We start from the raw sequence: 22,110 nt of genomic DNA, 5'->3' as shown, positions 1-22,110 counted from the left end.
GCGGCGTCTAAGTACTCCGACGACGTCATTCCGGCGCACGACGCCGACGACGGACGCGGAGCCGCAGACGCCTAGCGACGCGCAAGGGGTATTGCTGACGAAAAATCTTCCGGATCCAGTCTGACGCCTGGGGATATTCTAAGGTGAGGAATCTAACTAACGTGTTTCTTTCAGATGTAAGCCGCTTTACATAGAGTTGATTAGCTAAAGCATGTAGACCACTTCTGGATGTGTGAGATTTGGTCTCTTTCTCATCCATCCTTATTTATAATCCTACACTAGGAGCCCATTATTAAATGTATCCCGATCTGAAGAGTATCCTGGAGGTAGTTTTAAGGTTTAGATTCACTAAATTCACTCATTGACAAAAGAAAAATCCTGCTACATTGTAATCCGGCATTACAGCACGCATTGAAGGCTCTTGGCCCCCTTGTTGGGAATCCTATGATGAAGCATACAACCAACTAGGTTGGTGGGTGAGGGTTCTTTAAAAACTTAATGGGTTTACTTCTGCAAGACTACTCGATGCCAACAGGATGCTAGTTGATTGTTACAGCATTCAGCTCATTCTTTTTGTTGGTTACTAGTATTTAGGCAAAAAGGACGAGCATCTGTGTTCGTCTGTCTCTATTTTGTTTAGCGAGGTTAAACACCATCACAAAATTAAAACTGGCACATTCTAAAACTGTACGCTTTACGAGGCAAACAAAATATACTGCCTTTAATTTATATATATATATATTAAAGATACTTTGCAATTTGGGAAGCTCCAAAAAAACTCAACTCTCCATAACCTGCTCCACAACCTAAAAGATTTTTATTTTGTTCACAGAAAAGTGAACATGGAATGAAGAAGGCCTCAGTAGAACCCACTGGAAGCTCATCAGTACAGGCATGATCAGTCTAGCTTCCAAAAGAGGAAGCACACTCTTCAAGGCTATCAAGCACTGCCAACCCCACTTCTCAAACACTCAACAGAAAAATTAATTAAAAAATAAATTTGTCAAGGAGAGTAGCAAAATCGGAAAACACATAAGCAACACATGGACCAGTAACAACAAGAAATGCATCTAAGTGATCATTTCAACACACTCTTTAGAAAAATCCCTTGGGTAAGGTGGAATTTTGTTAGGTCTGAAGTACAAAGTCATCTCTGTTCAAAGAAAAAATGATTAGCAGCCACTGCTTACCTTTGTCAACATCTCTTCCTTAACAGGTATCTTGCCAAGATAGTCAGATCCTACCAGTCCGGAAAAGGCCAATCTTTTCCATCTTGCCAAATACAGTCCAGTCACCTTTCTTCCCATTGCTTGACAAAAAACTCAACAATCATAGACAAAGTCATCAGATCTGCTGAAGGCTGTCAGTCTTTTGACTCCATCGACGCAGGTTTGGTTGTGTTTTTTTTACAAAACATTGTTCAAGAAGCTGCCTTGCCCTCATCAATCTAGGAGAATAATATCTAAAATAACAAATATGGGGGGAATGGGGGTAGGGCCTCAAAATGCACAAATTGCCGAAACAGACCTTTGAATTTGGGAACTATTTTGTAAGTGGATGCACTCCTTATGTAAGGGCAAAATGTCGTCACTCACAGTGAAGCTAAGGAATGATTGAATTTTGTGAACCAGTGCCTCATGCCACATACTGTAGTATACTGAAGAAAAATTGTGAATGATAATTTCAGGCCAATGGGTAAAAATCTGACTGAATGCACTAGTAAGCCTACTATACATATAATGTTGACAAAATCAAAAATCCTTGGCTAAAACCAGACCTAAAAAGGCTGTGACCACTCAATGTCATGAGACTAGCAATGCCTTCTTTCACAAATATCAATCAGAGCTTAGGCCTTAGCGGGGAACAGATACTGCAAAAATCCTTGTTCTTGACAACACACTTTAGATCACAACAGTGCAGACCGCCGACTTCTTGAGCTCTCAGAAGCTTCCAATACTGTTGACCACCAGACTCCCTCAACACTTCCTCAAGAACTGATTTTGCGCAATATAACAATGGTTTGTTTCCTACCTGAATAAACGGTCAGCTCAAAGTGTAACTCCCAAAGTTCAGAACATATTCCTGTCACCTACGGAACCCTCGACTCCTATATGGAATACCTCTGCAGTATTCCTAGCAAACTTGAAGGTCAAAATCCATCAGCTTGTGAATAACATACAGCTAAATCTGAAGGTTTCAACCGTCAGCAATACTGATCACTTGATTTTGAAAACATATTTGAAGCTTAACCCACTAAATTAGTGCTCGTCACCAGTACCTGTAACCAAAACCAAGTACATGACGGGATCTCTGCAATGCATCTCAGCAGCTTCACTCCTTACCTTTAACAGCTCCAAATGCTAAAGTTTCCACAATGAAGACAACCTCCGCTTCACAACACACATTGCAAAGAAGGTGCAAGCTATCCAAAGAACCAAATCATGTTCGCTATAACACAACTTCAGAACAGCCATCGAAGCACTGTTGCTCTTGAACCAAAACAGACTTCAGAAATTTCAGAATATCAATACACCTTCAGCCCAGTGTTGAGGGTCGAGAACCTTTCTAAGATGCGACAAGCTTCATCCTTACTGCATGTCTCGATGGAATGTCTGACATCTCCAACACCTTAACTTTGAAGAACGTAAATTTCACATTTGCTGTGCTAACCCAGGAAACCGAATGATGCATGCACCAGATGGCTACAACCTTTATACCCCTACCTTAGGCTTCAGAGGAAAAGCTTCCCATGCAGTCTGAAATAATGCTTTTTTTGTTTTTTGAATGGCAATTGGCATAGACAGTGCTCTGATCTCATGAACTGGGAAACTAGGGCGCAGCCAGATCAATTAAGCTCTAACTTCTTTCAGGATGTTTAGTCCCCAGGGTATAATTCCCTCTCAGAAGAGGCATCATTGGAAAAAGGATGCTCTCCTCTTTCCAACTGTACTTTTCCTGAGTAGATTCCTGATCAAGGAGAACTGCGCGCCCTCAACAGGAAACCACCCACTTGACATCCAAGGTAATTTTAAATGTAGAGAATACACCTCCTGCAAAAGGAATTACTCCCGCCACTACGCAGGGCAAAGACGGATCTCTTTTGTGGTGGGAGGAAGGAGGGGATTCAAAGATTTTAATTTGGTGCCACTTTCTAATGACAAGCAAAAATGCAAACTGGCAAAATGTCAGACAACATAAAAGAACAGCAGACTGAGATAATCTGTATCAGTTAGCATTATAGCTCGCAAATGGCTGAAAGTACAAACTTTGAAAACATCTCATTTACTGTTTTATGGAACAAAACAGTTTGAGGAAAAAAGGATTTACGATTAATTGTTCCAAGGTTATTTGATATATATGACTGCTGAAGAGGTGAGCAATATTCAATGAATTTCAGATATCAAATGCAAATGAATGGTCCAAATTTGAAGGACTCTACACAGAGGGCGCGTTTACCATGTCTGGATCACTAACTTGAACTTAATGAAAGAATGAGAAATTAACCACACAGTTACTTAGCCTCATTGCTGACAAGTGCACTATGTCTATTTGGGTTTCTGGGGATGTTTACAAACGTCGTCCATCCATTTTTATTACGCTAACAAATCTTTCAAAAATGCTATCAAGGGCAAAAAAGTAACACAAACGCAGCATAACCTGGATTTATAATGGTGACTTAATCACCCTGTCCATCCAGAGAGAAACCTATTTTATCAAGCAGCACAATTCAACTTAGGAACCAACACATCTTGTAACACTTTAGTACCACAAAAACCAATCAATTTAAGCAAATCAATGTCTCGCTCAGCCTCAGACTAAAAAAGTGTCGTAATAAATATGTAAAAAGAATATCACCACAAATGTCTGCCATGTAATACATGATACAAAAAACAATGGTCCTGGACCAATATTTCAATTCAATCAATGATTACAAATTAACAAGTTTGTAAATTAAATACACAACATGGAATTAAAAAAGTGCAAAGACAGGCCACATTCTGGATCACCATATATTTATTAGAATCAATTGGTAAAACCCAAGACAAAAGTATTCAATACAAATGGCAATTTAAGAAAGGTTGCTCCAGGGGGAGACGTGCAGAAGACAGGGTGCTCAAAAGTGAGGTGAAAGAAGTGGATGTTTCCACAGAAATGCGTAAAATGTTTAATATGTCAAAGCATAACACAAGAGGACTGGTTGTCAATCACCATCCTAACAATGCCTGGCCAAAATAACACAATGATATATTTAATTTATTTTCAAAATGGAAATTAATTCCAAGATGGCACGTGAAATCAGGGCTCAAGGTCCAAGCAAAACAGGGGGGGGCGGGGGGCGCGTCAACGTTTCGATCCGACTTGTAGCCAAAAAGGGGGGTTTATTCCTCGGCCTTGCGGATCTTCATCAGGACTGTGCAGGGCAACCTAAAATGGGTAAGGGACCAGATGTCAGGTCGATGCACTTGGGGTAAGTGATTACCTGTTTGTCAACTTTGTTTGTTTTGTTTGTCAACATGGGCTATGTTGCCCAGGTTTTTTCAAATGATGATGTTTTCAAAATGAACGTGCCTCTCTACATAGAGTATTTTTGTTTGTTTCCCTTTATAAAGTGTTCCTTTCATAAATTGGTCTGTTAATGTTGTAAACTTCATTTTTGAAAATTTCATCAATGGTTTGCCTCGATAATTCATTTATCTTGTCCTCTCCTCCTCCCCCTTTTTTAACTAGATCTCTAATTATAAGATCTGTATAAATATAGCGATGTTCAGAATTAATTACATGCTGCAGGTTTACTTTGGGAGAGTCTGACCTCCCTTTCCACCGGCAACGTAGCTTTCACGTTTCTGAAGCCTTTACCGATTTAACGCGTCTGCGCGTTGACCGTCCTTTCCATTAGGCAGTCCCACGCAGACGGAGACGGTCGCACTGACGGAGCGCGCGCACCCCCGAATCTCTCTAACTAATCTTCTAGTCTGTAAGTACACTGCCCTCTGCGACTGACACGCTCCAATGCCCAAATTCTCCATTAATGGTTACTCGTGTTGGTGCTTAATTGCCCATATGATGAGACTAGGTCATTTGTGCAGCGATCTTTTGACGCCTTCATCTCATAGCCCGTGAATGCTTTCTCCAATGCTTTTTCTACCGACTACAAGTGTGTACTACGGGGGAATAAGCCCTCTAACCTCTTGTCTGCCTCAGGCTTGTTATCCAATTTACCAGGAAATATTTCCTTTATATTTTCTTTTGGTTGCCTTATGCCTCCACTTCCTTGACTTTACTTCATGTTTAGCGGAGAGTGGCCTTTTATCAAATATAGTAAATATAGTAATCACTACCCTTTATTAGTTGTTCCAAATTGTTTTTTGACCCAAAAAAAACCCCTCCTTTTTCTCCTTATAGAAAAATTCAGCAAGTAATCTGACGCTACGGGGGTCGATTCAATCAACCTTTTTTCAAGGTAAATAAACTCCTTATGTAATGAATACCTTTTATTGAATTGTTCGACATACTCACCAGAGTATTTTCCCTCCTTTTAAGATAACGCAGGATAAATGTACCTTCTTCTGTTGGATTCTGCAATATGAACCACGGACCACAGTACTGCCTTTAAACAATTAATCTGGGTGAGAATCCATACATACGAATAATTTAGGTATGTTTTTTACCCCAAGTGCATCGACCTGACATCTGGTCCCTTACCCATTATAGGTTGCCCTGCACAGTCCTGATGAAGATCCGCAAGGCCGAGTAATAAACCCCCCTTTTTGGCTACAAGTCGGATCGAAACGTCGACGCCCCCCCCCCCCCCTGTTTTGCTTGGACCTTGAGCCCCGATTTCACGTGCCATCTTGGAATTAATTTCCATTTTGAAACTAAATTAAATATATCATTGTGTTATTTTGGCCAGGCATTGTTAGGATGGTGATTGACAACCAGTCCTCTTGTGTTATGCTTTGACATATTAAACCTTTTATGCATTTCTGTGGAAACATCCACTTCTTTCACCTCACTTTTGAGCACCCTGTCTTCTGCACGTTTCCCCCTGGAGCAACCTTTCTTAAATTGCCATTTGTATTGAATACTTTTGTCTTGAGTCTTACCAATTGATTCTAATAAATATATGGTGATCCAGAATGTGGCCTGTCTTTGCACTTTTTTAATTCCATGCTGTGTATTTAATTTACAAACTTGTTAATTTGTAATCATTGATTGAATTGAAATATTGGTCCAGGACCATTGTTTTTTGTATCAAACACTACCCAGGTCCTTGACCGGTTCCTTTTGGGTTACCCCGTTCTTTATAATGGCTGCCATGTAATACAGTCCCAATTGCCTGCCCCTGCTCCTCATTCTAACCACATTCAGATTTTTAAAAAATAGTGTTAAGACCCTACACGTATGATACTTTTTCTACACTATTTAATATGTTCCATATTTACAAACACCTAAGTGGTACACAGCAGATCTGTTCCTTTCTCTTATCTCAAACATATTTTAAGATCGCTTAGGTAACAGACAGCGTAAATCCGATAAAAGCACGTATGCATGTGTTATTTGTATAGAGCGAACCTAGCATAAAGGGTGCTATATAGGGTAAAAAACAAAGAAAGCCAACGCTTGAGTTGACTGGTAGGATGTTTCTAAGAGCAACAGTGGGCTATTACAGTGTTTAAGGAGGGACAGCTTCAGCTGCTCCTGGTTGGAGAGACTGCTGTCTTGTTTCTTTTTTAAGCTCTTTGTCTCCAGTCTGATGGTGTCCTGAACGCGGGTGTGTAGAGAGCCAGCAGAGATGGTGAGCTTGTCAGTCAGGTAAGGGTTTGCGAAGTTGATTGGATTGTAGACTATGCCACTCAGTTTGAAAAAGGTGCAGGACAGCGAGTGAAAGTGCTGTTCCATCAAGGCAAGCATTTTTGTACAGGCACTTGATGGGAACATTAAATTGTAAAATTCGATCTGGTAAAGAGCAATTTTATTCAATTCAGTAACTGCAGTTGTAATTTATTTTCAGATAGCTACCTTTTTTTATAGATATAAAATCACCAACAGGGTTTCTGAATCCAGCTAACTTTGCTTTACCACATGCACAGGAGTCAAACCCTCACTTTAGAGCACTTTTGTGTACCAACATACAAATAAATAAGGACCTGATCATATTTGCAAATGGAGCAAGACTGGTCTATTGTTTCATTCATCCTAACAGTCCATAGCTTCAATTGACAAGTTCAAAAATCTTTATTCGGCCTTGATAGGCCATTAAAAATTTAAACAAAAATCAATCAATCAATACAAGGTTCCTGCGGACGACGTAAAGTATGCTCTCAGAAAGGTTAACATCGGTCAGGAGTCTGACAAGAATTTATTTAGGTTATTGTATTTCTGAAGCGCAACACTTATCCCCTAGGGGATATCACAGTGTTGAGTACTTGCCTGCATGGAAAGTTGATCATCAATGACCCCCCTCTGACCCCCCCCCCCCCCCACTACGCCCCTCCCCCAGGTTTTTAGCTGCTTTCTTGGGCATCTCTCCCAATGTTTCTGGCCACCAAGAGGCATCCCAAACGAGATGCGCTCCTCCAAACAATAGAATCTCCTCAGTCTTCTCTGCATTGAGATTCAAGAAATGCTTTGTCATCCAGCCCGCAACTTCAGTGAGGAATCCCTGGAAATTATATTGAGACTCATTATGGTCCTCTCCCACAGATATCACCAGCTGAGTATCGTCTGAGTAAGACGTAATCTGGAAACCCCAATTTCTGATGATCTTTGCCAGTGGGGCTACATAAATATAAAAAAGAGTGGGGCTCAACAAAGTGCCCTGTGGGACTCCGCAGTTGGATGTAAAAGAGATGGATCTTCATGATCCCAACTGCACTGTGTGTTCTGTAAAAAAAGAGCTCAGCCATCTAAGGGCATAGGAATGTATACCAAGCTCACGAGCCCCGATGACCAATAGTCTGTGTGAGAAAGTGTAAAACGCTGCAGATAGGTCAAATGGGACCAAGGCAGCAGCACTAGTCCTGATCAACTATTGACCTGATATCGTCTAATGTTGCTAGCAGTGTGGACCCTGTACAGTTATTAGCTCAAAAACCCGTCTGGGAGGAATCCAGCAATCCTTAGTCTCTAGAAAATTAGGCAATTGTTTGTTTATTAATTTGTCAAGGATTTGGGATATAAAAGGTAGAAGGGATATTGGTAACTAGAAAGGATTGTCACATCCATGCCAGATTGTTTGCTCCTTTTTAAATTTGATCTGTTTTATCTTTGGAGGACCTCCACTTTTGTTCAAGGTTTTTGCACTTTTTCATTTCTCTCAGGTCCCTTGAGTACCATTTTTCTGACGAGAAGTTCCTAGTTCCTTTATTCGTCTTCAGCGGTGAGCAGACATCCAAAGATTTTATAATAGCAGCATTGAGAATTTCAATCTGATTTGAAAGGGGCAATATAGTGTCTCTCAATGAAAAGTGAAATGCTCGGCAAAAGTTAGCTCCGTTCGGGTCCTCAATGATCTTTTGAATCGTGGAGAATTGGCTAAATGTGTGATACTGTGAAGTCAAAATGGTTTCCACAAGGTCAAAATAGTGGCCTATCAATTTCCTGTGCAACAGGCCCATCCATACATATTAAGGGGGCGGGGCTCTTTAATGTGGGAGCATTGCTGGAAGGACTTTTGCCATTTGCCTAAATTTTAGGACTTCCTGGCAAGAAAGCTAAAGAAACAATTTTTATCCATACATTGAGATTCGCAGGGAAATCTATTAGACATTTACAAATGGCCTATAACCTATCGTACCGACCCTTCAAATAATAGTTTGTCTACTAGCAGTGGAAAGCAGACTGCTACACAACAAGAAAGTGTGTCAGCACATTACCCGACACTTCCCAAATAGGTTATAATAGAACCACACACAATTCAAACCAAATATACAGGTACAGGTCTTTCTGTAATTTCTCAAGACAGTTAAACTCCACAATGTCATAACAGCAGCAGGTGCACACTACAATCACCAGATAACATGACAGAATGTAAAGAGGCACAACAGATTTATTCAGTGCTCTAGTGACAGAAAGAATAAAAATGTACATACTCTCCATTTTATAAACCTTTGTCGGTCGGAAACAAATGCTATATAAAAGTCCCTTCTTGAAAATAGCAAACTGGGCAACTTAGAAAAACAACAAAAAAACGAATCAGCCTCTTTCGAAACAGTTTCTCAAAACTCTACCACATTTGTGTGAAGCTTCAACCAAAGCCGCAAAACTTGTGTATATCAAACTTCGAAAAATCTGTTCTCAATACTCTTACCGTAGCATATCTGCCATCCTTTCCAATCAGCTCCCTATAAACAGCATATTCAAGAAACAGACTAATCCCCTCTTTACGTTACCATCTCTCAAACTAACCCTACCTAAATCTACATATCCTACCCCTTCTATAACTGAACCATGAATAACTACTACTTAAGAGGAATCTTTCATTCCTCCATGAAATCTGATCAAATCTATCCTGTACTGAAAAGATCAAGACCCTGTAAATATATACAATACCAGATCAATTATTTAACTACTCAACCTATGACAGTCAATGAAAAGCCATAGACCATCAAACTGAAAACCCACATCAGTTAAAACAAATTCTTCAGTGTTTACAAATCCGTTTGAAGGTCCCAGTGTAGTGCAGCCACCGTATCAGTATTAGGAAATATTGAATATGCTACTTACCAGTATGCATCTGTTCTTGGCATGTAGGGCTGCTGACATTCATATCTGTGCATAGATCGCCGCCTAGTGTTGGGTCCGGATGTTTGCACGTTGTTGTCCTGGAAGAGTCTTCGAAGTATCCTTGGATAGGTGACTCCTCCCCTGGACTACAGTGCGCATGGGCATCCTCTCCATCCTCAGATTGTTTTTCGCCATTGTGGCAGTGATGGAGTAGATACAGAAAAGTGATGGCCATGCTTACAGTAATTCTGAGAGCTGCAGCTGCTACAGGCGCCGTGGAGGAGGGAGGGCGATATGAATGTCAGCAGCCCTACATGCCAAGAACAGATGCATACTGGTAAGTAGCATATTCAGTTCGAGGCATGTGGGCTGCTGAATTCATATCTGTGCATAGAATATATAGCAGTGCCCTCTATTAGCGGCGGCTACCAGTGCCAGCTGCAGCGGTCTGAAAAAGGGTTTTGAGAACAGCCTGTCCTACAGCTGCCTGCTGTTTTGATTGCACATCTACACAATAGTGTTTGGTAAATGTGTGTGTAGTGGACCAGGTGGCTGCTCTACATATATCATGCAGGGGAATATTTCCTAGAAAAGCCATGGAGGCCCCTAACTTACGTGTTGAGTGGGCTCGTGGGGGAATAGTTAATGTGCGTTTTGCCTTTTGATAACAAATTTGGATACACTTAACTATCCATCTGGCTATCCCTGCTTTGGAGATGGCGTTACCTTTGTGGTGTGGGGCAAAGGCAACGAACAGTTGTTTGGTCTTCCTAAAGGGTTTGGTCCTGTCGATGTAATACATGTGGGCCCTTTTGACATCTAGTGTGTGGAGTGCCCTTTCCGCGACAGTTTGTGGGTTTTGGAAGAAAACGGGCAGTTCAATAGTTTGATTCATGTGGAACTGCGATATTACCTTGGGCATGAATTTGGGGTTGGTACGTAGTACGACCCTGTTGGCATGAACCTGTATAAATGGCTCTTGAACTGTTAGTGCCTGGAGTTCACTAACTCTTCTTAAAGAAGTGATCGCTACCAGGAAAGCTACCTTCCAGGTGAGGAATTGAATCTCGCATGAGTGGAGAGGTTCAAAGGGTGGACCCATCAGGCGTGTGAGGACCAGGTTGAGGTTCCACATTGGAGCCGGTGGGTGGCTTGGTGGAATGACTCGTTTGAGTCCTTCCAAGAATGCTTTGATGGCAGGCACTCTGAATAGAGAGAGGTGCTGCCTGGTTTGTAGATAGGCTGATATTGCGGTCAAATGGACACGTATAGAGGTGTACGCCAGATTGCATCGGTATAGGTGTAGGAGGTAACAAATGATGTTTTGGATGGATGCGTCCAGCGGGTTAATGTTATTATTACCGCAATAAATGACGAACCTTTTCCATTTGGCTGCATAGCAAGCTCTTGTAGTGGGTCTCCTGGCCTCCTTGATGATGTCCATACAGTCAGGTGGCAGGTTGAGGTAGCCAAACTCTAGGACTTCAGGAGCCAGATCGCCAGGTTCAGTTGTTGCGGATCTGGGTGCTGAATCTCTCCATGGTTCTGCGTCAAATGCGCGGGTTTGATCCGCAGCCTTTGATGCGGCACCACGGAAAGTTCGAGGAAGGTGGTGTACCATGGCTGGCGTGCCCACGTAGGAGCAACTAGGACGAGTGTTAGGGAGTGTTGTCTGAGTTTGCGAGCCACCAGCGGTATCAACGGCGCTGGGGGAAAAGCGTACGCAAATCTGCCGGACCAGTTCATCCATATCGCATTGCCCTGCGACTGCGGATGTGGGAACCTGGCGGCAAAGCTTTGGCATTTTGCGTTTTCGCTTGTGGCGAACAGGTCTATCTCTGGATGACCCCACTGCTGGAAGTACGGCTGGAGTACTGATGGGTGTAACTCCCACTCGTGCATCTGGTGGCTGCGTCTGCTGAGCAGATCCGCTATCTGGTTGTCCTTGCCGGGGAGGTGTTCCGCCATGAGGACATGCTCCTCTGAATGGCCCACTTCCACATGCTCTGAGCCAGATGAGACAACTGTGGAGAGTGCGTTCCTCCCTGCTTCTGTATGTAGTACATTGCGGTCATGTTGTCCGTCCGGATCAACACGACCTTGTTGCACAGATGTACTTTGAATGCCTTCATGGCCAGGAAGATCGCCATCAGTTCCAGAAGGTTGATGTGCATTTTCTTCTGTTGTGTCGTCCATAGTCCCTGCACTGTGTAGTGGAGTACATGAGCTCCCCATCCCTGGAGAGACGCGTCCGCTGTCAGTACTATTTGTGGAACAGGCTCCCGGAACGGTCGGCCCTTGCAAAGGTTTTGTGGATTCCACCAATGCAGAGAGTTGTATGCCCGACCGCTCACCAACACTAGGTCTTTCAACTGTCCTTGAGCCTGATTCCACTGACGTGCTAAGCACTCCTGAAGCGGGCGCATATGTAATCTCGCGTGCGGGACTATGAAAATGCAGGAGGCCATCATGCCTATCAACTGCATGAACACTCGCGCAGGAAGGGAGTGTTGGGGTTTGAACTTGGAAATCAGCATTTGCATGCTGTTGATCCTCACTAAATTTGGCTGAGCTGTGGCCGCCAGAGTGTCTATAGTCGCACCCAGGTACTGTTGTACGTGTGCGGGCTGGAGATGGGATTTTGGGTAATTTAGTGAGAATCCCAGACTGTGAAGGAGGTGAATGGTGCGGGACATGTGGCTGGCACATAGCCGGGCTGACTTCGCTTGAACGAGCCAGTCGTCTAGGTAGGGGTAGACGTGTATGTGCTGCCTCCGTAGATGTGCCGCCACAGTAGCTAGGCACTTTGTGAAAACCCTGGGTGCTGTTGTCACGCCGAAGGGCAGGACTTTGAATTGATAGTGCTGTCCCTGAACAGTGAACCTGAGGTATTTTTTGTGTGAGGGGTGAATGGGTATGTGGAAATACGCATCCTTGAGGTCCAGTGTGGCCAGGAAGTCTCCCTGCTTGAGAAGCGGAAGGACTTGCTGGAGAGTGAGCATGTGAAAGTGCTCGGAAAGAATGTACCGGTTCAGGGGTCTTAGGTCTAGTATAGGTCTGAGTGACCCGTCCTTTTTCGGTATTAAAAAGTAGAGGGAGTACACTCCCGTACCTTGCTCGTGGACGGGTACGACCTCTACAGCGCCTTTTAGAAGCATACTTTGCACCTCTTGCTGTAAGAGCGTTAAGTGCTCTGAGGACATAGGACGGTTTCTTGGAGGTATTGTGGGTGGAGGGGAGGTTAGCTCTAGACAGTAACCGTATTTGACAATATCTTTGACCCACCTGTCCGTGGTGATGGAGTTCCACGTGGACAGGAACCTTTGTAGCCTTCCCCCGACAGGTGTTATGTGGTCGGGAGGAAGGGAGAGGGCGTCACTGCTTGTTCTTGGGGGGAGGACCTGGTGTTGCCGTAGCCGCGTCCTCTGCCCTTTGTACTGGAGCCACGATATCCACCCCGGGTGTTTTTATCGTAGGTGGTTTGGGTATTGCCCTTGTTGTATGTCTGCTGTGACCCCTGTCCTCTACCTGCTCCTCTATTTCCGGGGCGACGAAAGGAGCTGCTCCGAAAGGACTGAGTCTGGAGAGCCCCCATGGACTTTGCAGTGTCCGTGTCCTTTTTTATTTTCTCAAGGGCTGTGTCAACCTCCGGCCCGAATAAATAGTCAGGGTTGACAGGTTGGTTTAGGATATTATTTTGCACCTCGGGTTTGAACCCGGAGATTCGCAACCAGGCATGTCGTCGCAGCATGACGCTTGTGTTTATGGCCCTGGCAGCCGTGTCTGCAGCATCTAGTGCACACTTGATGGAAGCATTTGTGAGTAGCTGTCCCTCTCTGATAAGAATTTCTGCACCTTCTTTGAACTGGTCAGGGAGATGTTGGAGTAGTTGCTCCAATGTGTCATAGTGCGCTCTATCGTAGCGAGCGAGGAGCACTTGAGTGTTGGCTATGCGCCATATGTTGGCAGCCTGGGCGGCAACTCGCTTGCCAGAGGTCTCTAACACCTTGGACTCTTTGTCCGGGGGAGGAGCGTCACCTGTCGTTTGCGAGTGTGCCCTCTTGCGAGCATTCGCAACGACAATGGAGTCGAGAGGTAATTGGCCTCTGATGTAAGTAGGGTCCCCAGGTGCTGATCTGTACTTTTTGTCGATCCTGGGGTTTATCACCCTTGCCCTGGTGGGTTCCTTGAAGATGTCCTTGGCTGGTTTGAGGACCCCTTTCAACATGGGCAGAGTCTTTACATGCCTTTCTGAGGAAGCGAAAGTGTCCATAAGGAAGTCGTCTTCCACGGTGTCAGAGTGAAGCTGCACTCCATGATTATTTGCAGCACGTTCAATAAGAGCGTTGAACGCTGCAGTGTCCTCTGTGGGGGATGTTTTCGCTCCATAGAGCTGTGGGTCCTGTGCATCTAGAGGTGCACTGGGGTCTGCAGGGTCGCCCCAAGTTTGATCAGGGTCCTGTTGGTCATCAGGGTCCATGTCTCCGTGGTAAGGGACTTGGTCATCCATATAGTCTGCCAACGCATCCGTGTCGGAGTGTGTGGGAGAGAATGATAGAGGATCCTGGTAGGGCGAGTCGAAAGATTCGCAAAGCACAGGTTCTGAGTCCACAGGCAGCTTTCTTTTTAATGGGATCCTGAAAGGGTCCAAGGGTGGCTCCGAAGTTATCCTCCGGTCATGGATAATCATCCTGCCGGTGTTGGCGTCGATGTAATGTGACGGAGACGTCTCAGCAGGTGTACCCGTGGTGTGGGTGACCCGTGTCCTGAGTTGGAACATTTTCGGGATCGTGGATGGCGGCAGGCCAAAAGTTATGGCGGCTGGCGCCGAAGAGGCTGCTTGAGCTTTTAGTGGGCCGGAACCCGACGTGTCCTGGAGGGCTGTTTGGGTTTTGCTGCCTTGTGCTGCAACGGTTCGCACTTGAAGCGCTTTCGAGGCCTTAGCTCCGACCAGGTTTGTAGAGGCGGCCGTGGACTTTTTCGGCGCCGGTGGGTCATCGGGTCGAGGGGCGGAAATGGCCGTCGACGTTTTCGATGCTGGGGGCTTTGGTGTTGCCGTGGAAGCGACGTGAGACGCAGCAGGCAGTATGACCTTCGGTTTAGGAGTAGATGGCGTCGGCGCCGTGAGCCGAGCAGGTTTGATGGCACCGAGGGCCTTTTTCCGTATGCCGACTCCGACATCGGCCGCTTCAAGTTCGGCACCGAAGTCTCGTTTGTTGCGCTCGGTGCCGATGCGTGTCGCTGGCGTCGAAGGTGTGGAAGGCCTCGATCCGACTAGCGCCACTTTCGGTTTCGGTTTCATTTGTACCAGTGCAGCTTTCGGTTTCGGTTTGGTAGAAGGGAAACCAGCCGGTTTAGGTAATAATGGCTGCCGCTGAACGTCCGAGGCCGGGCCCGAGAGCGGGGCCGAAGAACTGCGGGATAGGTCTCGGGTAAGGCCCGAAGGCGATCCCTCGACCGGAGCCATAGACTGTGGCACTGGGCTCTCGTCAGTCTGAACGGGTAGGCCTTGCTCGTCATTGGAGCTACTCTCTTCGGCCCCTAAGGCCTCATCGCCGTCTCCTACCTCGGTGTTGTCTTCATCTCTGCGAAAGAGTGATTCGTCGACGTCGTCCGAACCGGAGTCATGTTCGGAACCGGGATTGGAGGGTAGGATTTCCAATTCCTCGACATCTTCGGCGTTGAAGATGTCTGCCGGGGCCGGTGCCGCGTGCTGCGCTTCGAGTCTCGCCGCTCGTCGATTCCGTAGAGCAGGGGTCTCCAACCTTTTCTGTAGTGAGAGCTACTTCTGCTCAAGGAAAGTCTGCCCGAGCTACTAGCAAATTTTATAACTGCAAAATAGGGACTACACTAGGGCCACCCTAAGCAGGATTATCAGTAGTTACCACTCAAGTATTCCAAGTGCAGGTAACATTAGAAATGTCAGGAAAAAGTTCATTAATATAAAATGCCTCCACCTGACTTATGAAGTAACATTCAAATCTTATCATGCCCTATGACACAAATTCATGAATACAGCAGTAGGTCTCCCCAGCTCAGCTTGAATTATCATTCATCAGTTTCTTAAAATGCACATTTTTCTATCATAAACCACTTTCCACTGTGAGCGTACAAACTAAATTTTCCAGACGAAAACCCATTTTTGAAAACAAAAACTGCCTTTAAAATATCTGTATTCAGATTTTAGTAAATGCACAGTCCCAAAACATCAGCTTGTCATTCATTATGTACTCCCATGTAAAAATGCCTCATATGGACAGACTACTTTGCATACCCAGGTATTACAGTTATATGTCATGGATGCTCACCACAGCACCATGGATGCCTGTATTATGCCAGAAATGTCCACCATTACACTACGGCCACAGTTGTGCCAAGGCTGAAATCCATAAGGATCAGGGCAGAGACCATATATCAGTCATGACCATTATTATACCAGGAATAGGTTAATGTAGGCCAGTCATGATCCTAGTCAGTAAATGATGGCTGCCAGTATACCACAACTAGACCAAAAATACCCAAAATAGTGAAGGATGACCATTATTATGCCATTGGACCTATTATGCCAGGAACAAGCACAATTATGTCGGAGATAACACCCTTATGATGGGGGCTAACATACACATTTGGTGGTCTTTGACACCAGGCATAGCTTTCAAGAAGCAATAGTGTTTATTATGGACGCACATAAATGCTGATGAGTTCTTAATTTTCTTCAGTCTGGATCATGCCCTCTTCTCCTCAGGTCTTGAGCTGATCATGCACCCAACTGACTCTTGCAGTCCCGCACTTTGGTGGGTCAGCACTGAGTACTGCTCAGGCTACTGCTGCCATGCTTCATTTATGGTCCACTGTTCACACACATGTTGTGTTTGATACAGCAGGGACTACAACATGGTCCATCTCCTTGTGGCTTAGTTATATTGAGATTGGATACAGACTGTCATGTGACAGGCCATATAGGCTGATACTGTGTGTGCTAAGTGTTAGTATGAGTTACTAACAAAGGTTCGGCTGGCTGTCATTTTAAGGGTCTTAAAATGAGCACTGCTGCCTTTTTCAATGGGCATCTACTTTCTGAATTTGATACTAGGCTTGACTTCACCCAGGAGAGCTACTTTGAAGGTGCTGGCGAGCTACCAGTAGCTCCCGAGCTACTCGTTGGAGACCCCTGCCGTAGAGTCTTCTTGGAACGGAACCGGGCACAGGCCATGCATGTCGATTCGTCGTGGTCCGGCGACAAGCATTTGTTGCACACCGGGTGGACGTCGATATGGGGATATTTCGCATTGCATACCGGGCACCTCTTGAATGGTGTCCTCGACTCCATCGTCGGTGTCGTCGATGGTCAGGTAAAAAGCGAAAAGTTGTTTCGGAAGTTAGTAAGCTAACAGGTAGAGTCGAAACCGATCGAGTGAACAGTACCGACGCGAACTAAAGGCCTTTTGGCCTCGATTCAAAGTTTTTCCTAACTGGAGTTAAGATAGCACATCCGAACCCAATGGCGGAAAAAAACAATCTGAGGATGGAGAGGATGCCCATGCGCACTGTAGTCCAGGGGAGGAGTCACCTATCCAAGGATACTTCGAAGACTCTTCCAGGACAACAACGTGCAAACATCCGGACCCAACACTAGGCGGCGATCTATGCACAGATATGAATTCAGCAGCCCACATGCCTCGAACAACACATATACATGATAGGTGATGCTTGCCTACATGGGCTCTTCGATGATTATAACATGGTCTAGGCTTCAACTACCATGTGAGTCAGGGTATCCATCTTGAAAATCTTCCTCTTGCTCTGTGGAAGATTCCAATCTGTTCAGATGAGGCATCTGGACCCCCACCCCCTCTTTTCACTAATCTTCTCCCATTATACCTAGGTCATAGGTGGTGGATCTCGTCCTAAATACCCTTTAACCTTTACAAGGACTTGTTGGATGTTCTGTAAAATTCTGTAGTTTAATAGCAGCATTCAGATGAAGTTACCGAAATCCAACAGCCTCTGCACACACAAATTAAATCCTCATAATTACAAAATAATCTGAATACATTGCTACAACAATCAGAAAAAGCCAAGAAACATTTTACATGGAATACACGAATATCACAAAGCATATAACAATGGCAAGCTCTCAAAACAAGCACACCATCAAAACAAATGATATGCAAATAAGAATGCAGCCACCCAGATTTAACACAAGGAGCTCAGATTCAAAATATTCTTACCTTTGCCTTTGGTGGTCCCACCTGTGAAGAGAAAAGGAGATACATATGTTTAACTCTTCAATACAAAACAAAGACATAGAAGGAAGAAGGCAGTAATGACTGAATTGACAGTTTAAATAAATACTCTAAGCACATTTCTGATGAGTTGGCAAAACTGTCAAATGAATATCTGGTGAATACAGTCCCTCAATGCGCGACAGATAATCAAGATGTTTCAGTAAGCTAATCGTCAAAGTCTAAAGATGTTGAAATAAAACTGAATGGTCAAAAAACCTCATAACTCTAGAAAGAACATGTTTTAAAGTAATGAGGCTTCTTATGTGGAGACATTTTGCAGATTTTCCTTTTGTAGTAGTATAATAGAATCTGCCATTTTCAAATGGGCTATCGCACCAGCAATCTGGTGAATAGCCTTTTCAACAGGATTTTACTTTGGGGCTGAGATACTCTACTAGTATGCGAGCTTCTCACAAGTTAGTTTGAAAACCAGGCCAGACATTCAAAGGAATCCCACTTTGCTCTCAAACATAAAAGAGCACAACATTTTATAAACAGTGCTAACAATTTGTCATGCCGGTCAGAAATTAGGTTTTTGCTTTAATTTATGAAAATGAATATAGATTGTGCTAGGACAATTGGAATTTATTTTTGCTTGCAGGCGTTAATTCTCTAGCCCATTCCACTGACCTACCTCTCAACTTCTCTCACTATTGTTGGGCCATCTTGGATTGGGCAGGTACTCCGCTTCCCCTTCAACTCTTTAACCTCCCTCACAGGGCATCCGGCCTGGATCTATAAATAAAGCGCTGAAAACGCAAGGGCTTCTTCCAAAGAAGTCTTCCCTGTTTTGAGTCTGTAAGGGCCATGGAGGGAGACTAGGGCCAGAACCTTGCCACTTCATCCAGACCAATCCTTTTCTCCCCACACCCCACCTTTTTGGTTCAACTATCTCCTTCTTCCTACAGATGACTTCAGTTGGGAAACAGTGGAGTACAGGCAAATCAGGGAATACATAGGTGGTAAACTTGCCTCCAACCTACGGGTTTAATTTGTTCCTGGGCAGACTCCATACGGTACTTATAGGTAGCTTCATAGAGCCACCAAGGGATGGGCTTATAACACCCCCACACAGATTCCATAAAGCCAGAAAACCTCCAGTTCCATTAAAAGCTGCATGTTATTTTTGTACTTGTTATTAGACTAACCATAAATTACTCTACGGCCGACTTTTTTTTTTTTTTTTTTTTTAACTGCTGCCTATGTTCTATAGCCAACAGTTTATTCCCTCATATTTGTTTAAATGAAACGCAATATAACTGTTGCAAGAATATCCCAACACGAGTAGCAAGGTTTCTAAATATATCTGTTACATTGATACTGGCCTCGTTGTATGTAAACACTGCTGTGCATTTACAAGTGCTGGAATGTGTGTAATCATAGTGCAAGACGTAGAAAGTGGGCTAACTTGGTTGAATAGTGCAGCTAACGATTGTGTGCTTAGTTGGCAGGTTTTTCTTCAACTCATGCTAACAAGGCAGAAAAGGAACATTTCTATGCTGACTCATGTACTGCTCATAAGGAGAGCTGACCTTGTATGTTCCATCCTGCAGGAAGAAGGATGAAAAGTAGCAGTGAGCTTCTATGTAGAACTACGTTTTCAACAGGAAGCATTGTTCAATATCCTGTATAATGATTACAAGAGCACAGCATGAGCTGACCCCTACTTGCTCGATAGGACAACATGCTTAAGAATGGTACATAAGATAGTGGGTGTCAGGGCAGGGCTGGACACATTAGATGCTGGAGGAGATGCTGAAAGTTCTGACGTTAGGCCCGATGGCACAGGGAGGGGAGGCATTACATGATTTGGCATAGCATGAAGAACTGATATAACCATGCTTTTAGACAACCGGTTAGGTTTTAGACTAAAAGGCTAAGGATATACGAAGGCATATGGTTGTGGCTCAATTGACTTTGGCCCTAATTTGTATATTAATCTTATAGCATAAAATACCATTCATATTGTGTGTGTGCGGATTGCTGGCTACGGGGAGGAGCTTGGGTTCCATCAGATCAGATTCCCTCAGAGGTTTGCCTACTCTTCACACTACGGTAGTAGTGGTCTGTAGAGAGGGAATGAGAGACACCTGCCAGTTCTTTTTAATGAAAAGGCAAGTTTCCATTTGGTGCTTAGAGGCGCTACTGGGTGAGACCCTAATATTTTAGGCCTTACACAAAAGCCCTGAGCAACTTTTAGAAGGGCTTCAATTCATTAACATGTATATTGTTTTTAATATAGGGCAGGAATAAAAACGATAACGTTACAAGTTAGCTGCCTCACTTTTCAGCACCCTGGTTTTTCATCAACAATATGGTTATTACTGGATTTCATAACTAAGCACTTCCCCCAACTGTACATACGTTCCAAACTTCCATGTAACTTCATGCGCTAGAGCCGAATAGTGACAATTCGTAGTAAACAAGGGTATTCACTCGGGTAACTAATTCCACATTCAGAGCAGGCAGCACACAGTTCATTTTTCATAGACAGAGCTACTCCTCACTGGTTACGGTCAGCACTGCTGTCCTTCACTGGACTGCTAAGCTACCTACCCCTCACCTTTAGCAGATCAATCCTTTGCTCTTATGGCTGATAACTTGCTCAGTGTCACAGCAAGCTATCCATCGCCCGTCTCCGATATAAGACCTTCATTTCACATGTCACAGGTCGCAGAGCTACACCTTCCTCTGCTGAGATATCCCTGTTAGCCGTCCACTTATCCTGTTCATTTTTTAGGTCTCGCCTGGCGTTGCAGCGCGCACGCGCTGCTCGCTCTGCAAGGGCTTCTTGGAATCAATATGGTTTCAGAAGCTGTGTCTCTGCTCCGCCCGTACTTTATTGGTGTGAGTCTTTTGGCGTCATTGATTATACTAAACGGAGTGTGATGATTGGACCGGAGGCTTTTTAGTCCCTGCTGGTTGCCACCTTACCTCTTTTGGCCCCGCCCACCCGGACTGGATCTTTTACTGGCGGTTTTACATGCTCTCCTTTAAAAGCAAGTTAGCACTTTTTTCTTTTCGTCAGTGCCGTCCGCTTTGGCTGCGCTTGTTTGTTTACGGCGCCGCTTTCAGTGATTTCGGCGCCTGCTTTCACAGACACTAGGACACCTCTCCACCAGCAACATTAAAGCAGACATTTTGAAAGGACTGTGTGAGATGCCGCAGTCGCTGTTGCAACGTAAGGGCGGGCGCCGGCCCATTCGGGGTGCAGGTGAATGGGGCACACCCCGCCTCGTTATTTTCCCCCCTCATTGCGAGCAGCCCTGCTCTTCCGCAGACTCTGCTCACTGGGTTTGCTCAAATAAAGGGCCCCTTTATTCGACGCTAATGTTTAGCCATCTGCCTCCCTAATTTGATTTCCATCATCTGCGCCGCTTGCTACCATTCAATCCTGAGCGTCTTCCCCCTGGCACGCTTCCTTCTGTCTGAGACACGCCCCTGGTGCTTCCTGGCACAGATGTTTTTCCCAGACTCTGCACCACTTAGAGTTATGTTATGTTAGATTATATTTGTAAAGTGCCAAATCACCAACGGTCTCTAAGCACTATTACCATGAACCCGAGATGTCATATCACTTGCAGGTAGGGCAGAATTGGGGTGAACTTATCCAAACGCCTCGGTGAACAGGATGGTCTTGAGTTTCTTCCTAAATGGAAGGAGAGGTGTCTCCCCGCGCAGACTTTCTGGTAATTTATTCCAGATCTGGGGAACCACAGCCGAGAAGACAAGACCCGTCAAGGGGGTTCTGTAAAAGCACGGACAGGCCAGCAGGTGTGTCCCTGATGAACGAAGGCAACAGCCAGGCACATAAGGCTTCAGACTGTTTTTGATGTAGCTAGGCGCCGCTCCACCCTTAGCCTTATGTGCAATGCACAGGCCCTTAAACCTGACCCCCCCCTCTTACCAGGGAATCAGTGTAACTGCCGAAGCAATGGTGTGGCATGTGTTCTTCACAGTTTAAGGATCAGTCTCGCTGCGTCATTTAAAACCACCTGAAGTTTATCGGGAAGTCCTCGGTATACTGCGTTGCCGTAATCCAGGCGTGACAGGATTAAAGCCAACACCACAGTGCGCATGGTAGCAAAAGACAGCA

At 44.7% G+C, this 22,110-nt stretch overlaps 1 protein-coding gene across 3 annotated transcripts in view; it reads right to left on the bottom strand.

The window, feature by feature from the left end:
* The window catches only part of PTPRA (protein tyrosine phosphatase receptor type A), a 991,956-nt gene that overhangs the window by 468,092 nt on the left and 501,754 nt on the right, over positions 1-22,110 (bottom strand). For all 3 annotated transcript variants that reach the window (XM_085642677.1, XM_085642678.1, XM_085642679.1), the window contains one exon: positions 17,958-17,978. In XM_085642677.1, coding sequence (XP_085498803.1) covers positions 17,958-17,978 — 21 coding nt within the window. The remainder of the gene's footprint in view (positions 1-17,957; positions 17,979-22,110) is intronic.

This window comes from Triturus cristatus, chromosome 2_2 (assembly GCF_964204655.1).
Source record: "Triturus cristatus chromosome 2_2, aTriCri1.1, whole genome shotgun sequence".
NCBI lineage: Eukaryota > Metazoa > Chordata > Amphibia > Caudata > Salamandridae > Triturus > Triturus cristatus.
Note: the sequence above shows the minus strand (reverse complement) of the source record. Positions and strands in the feature narration are given on the sequence as shown.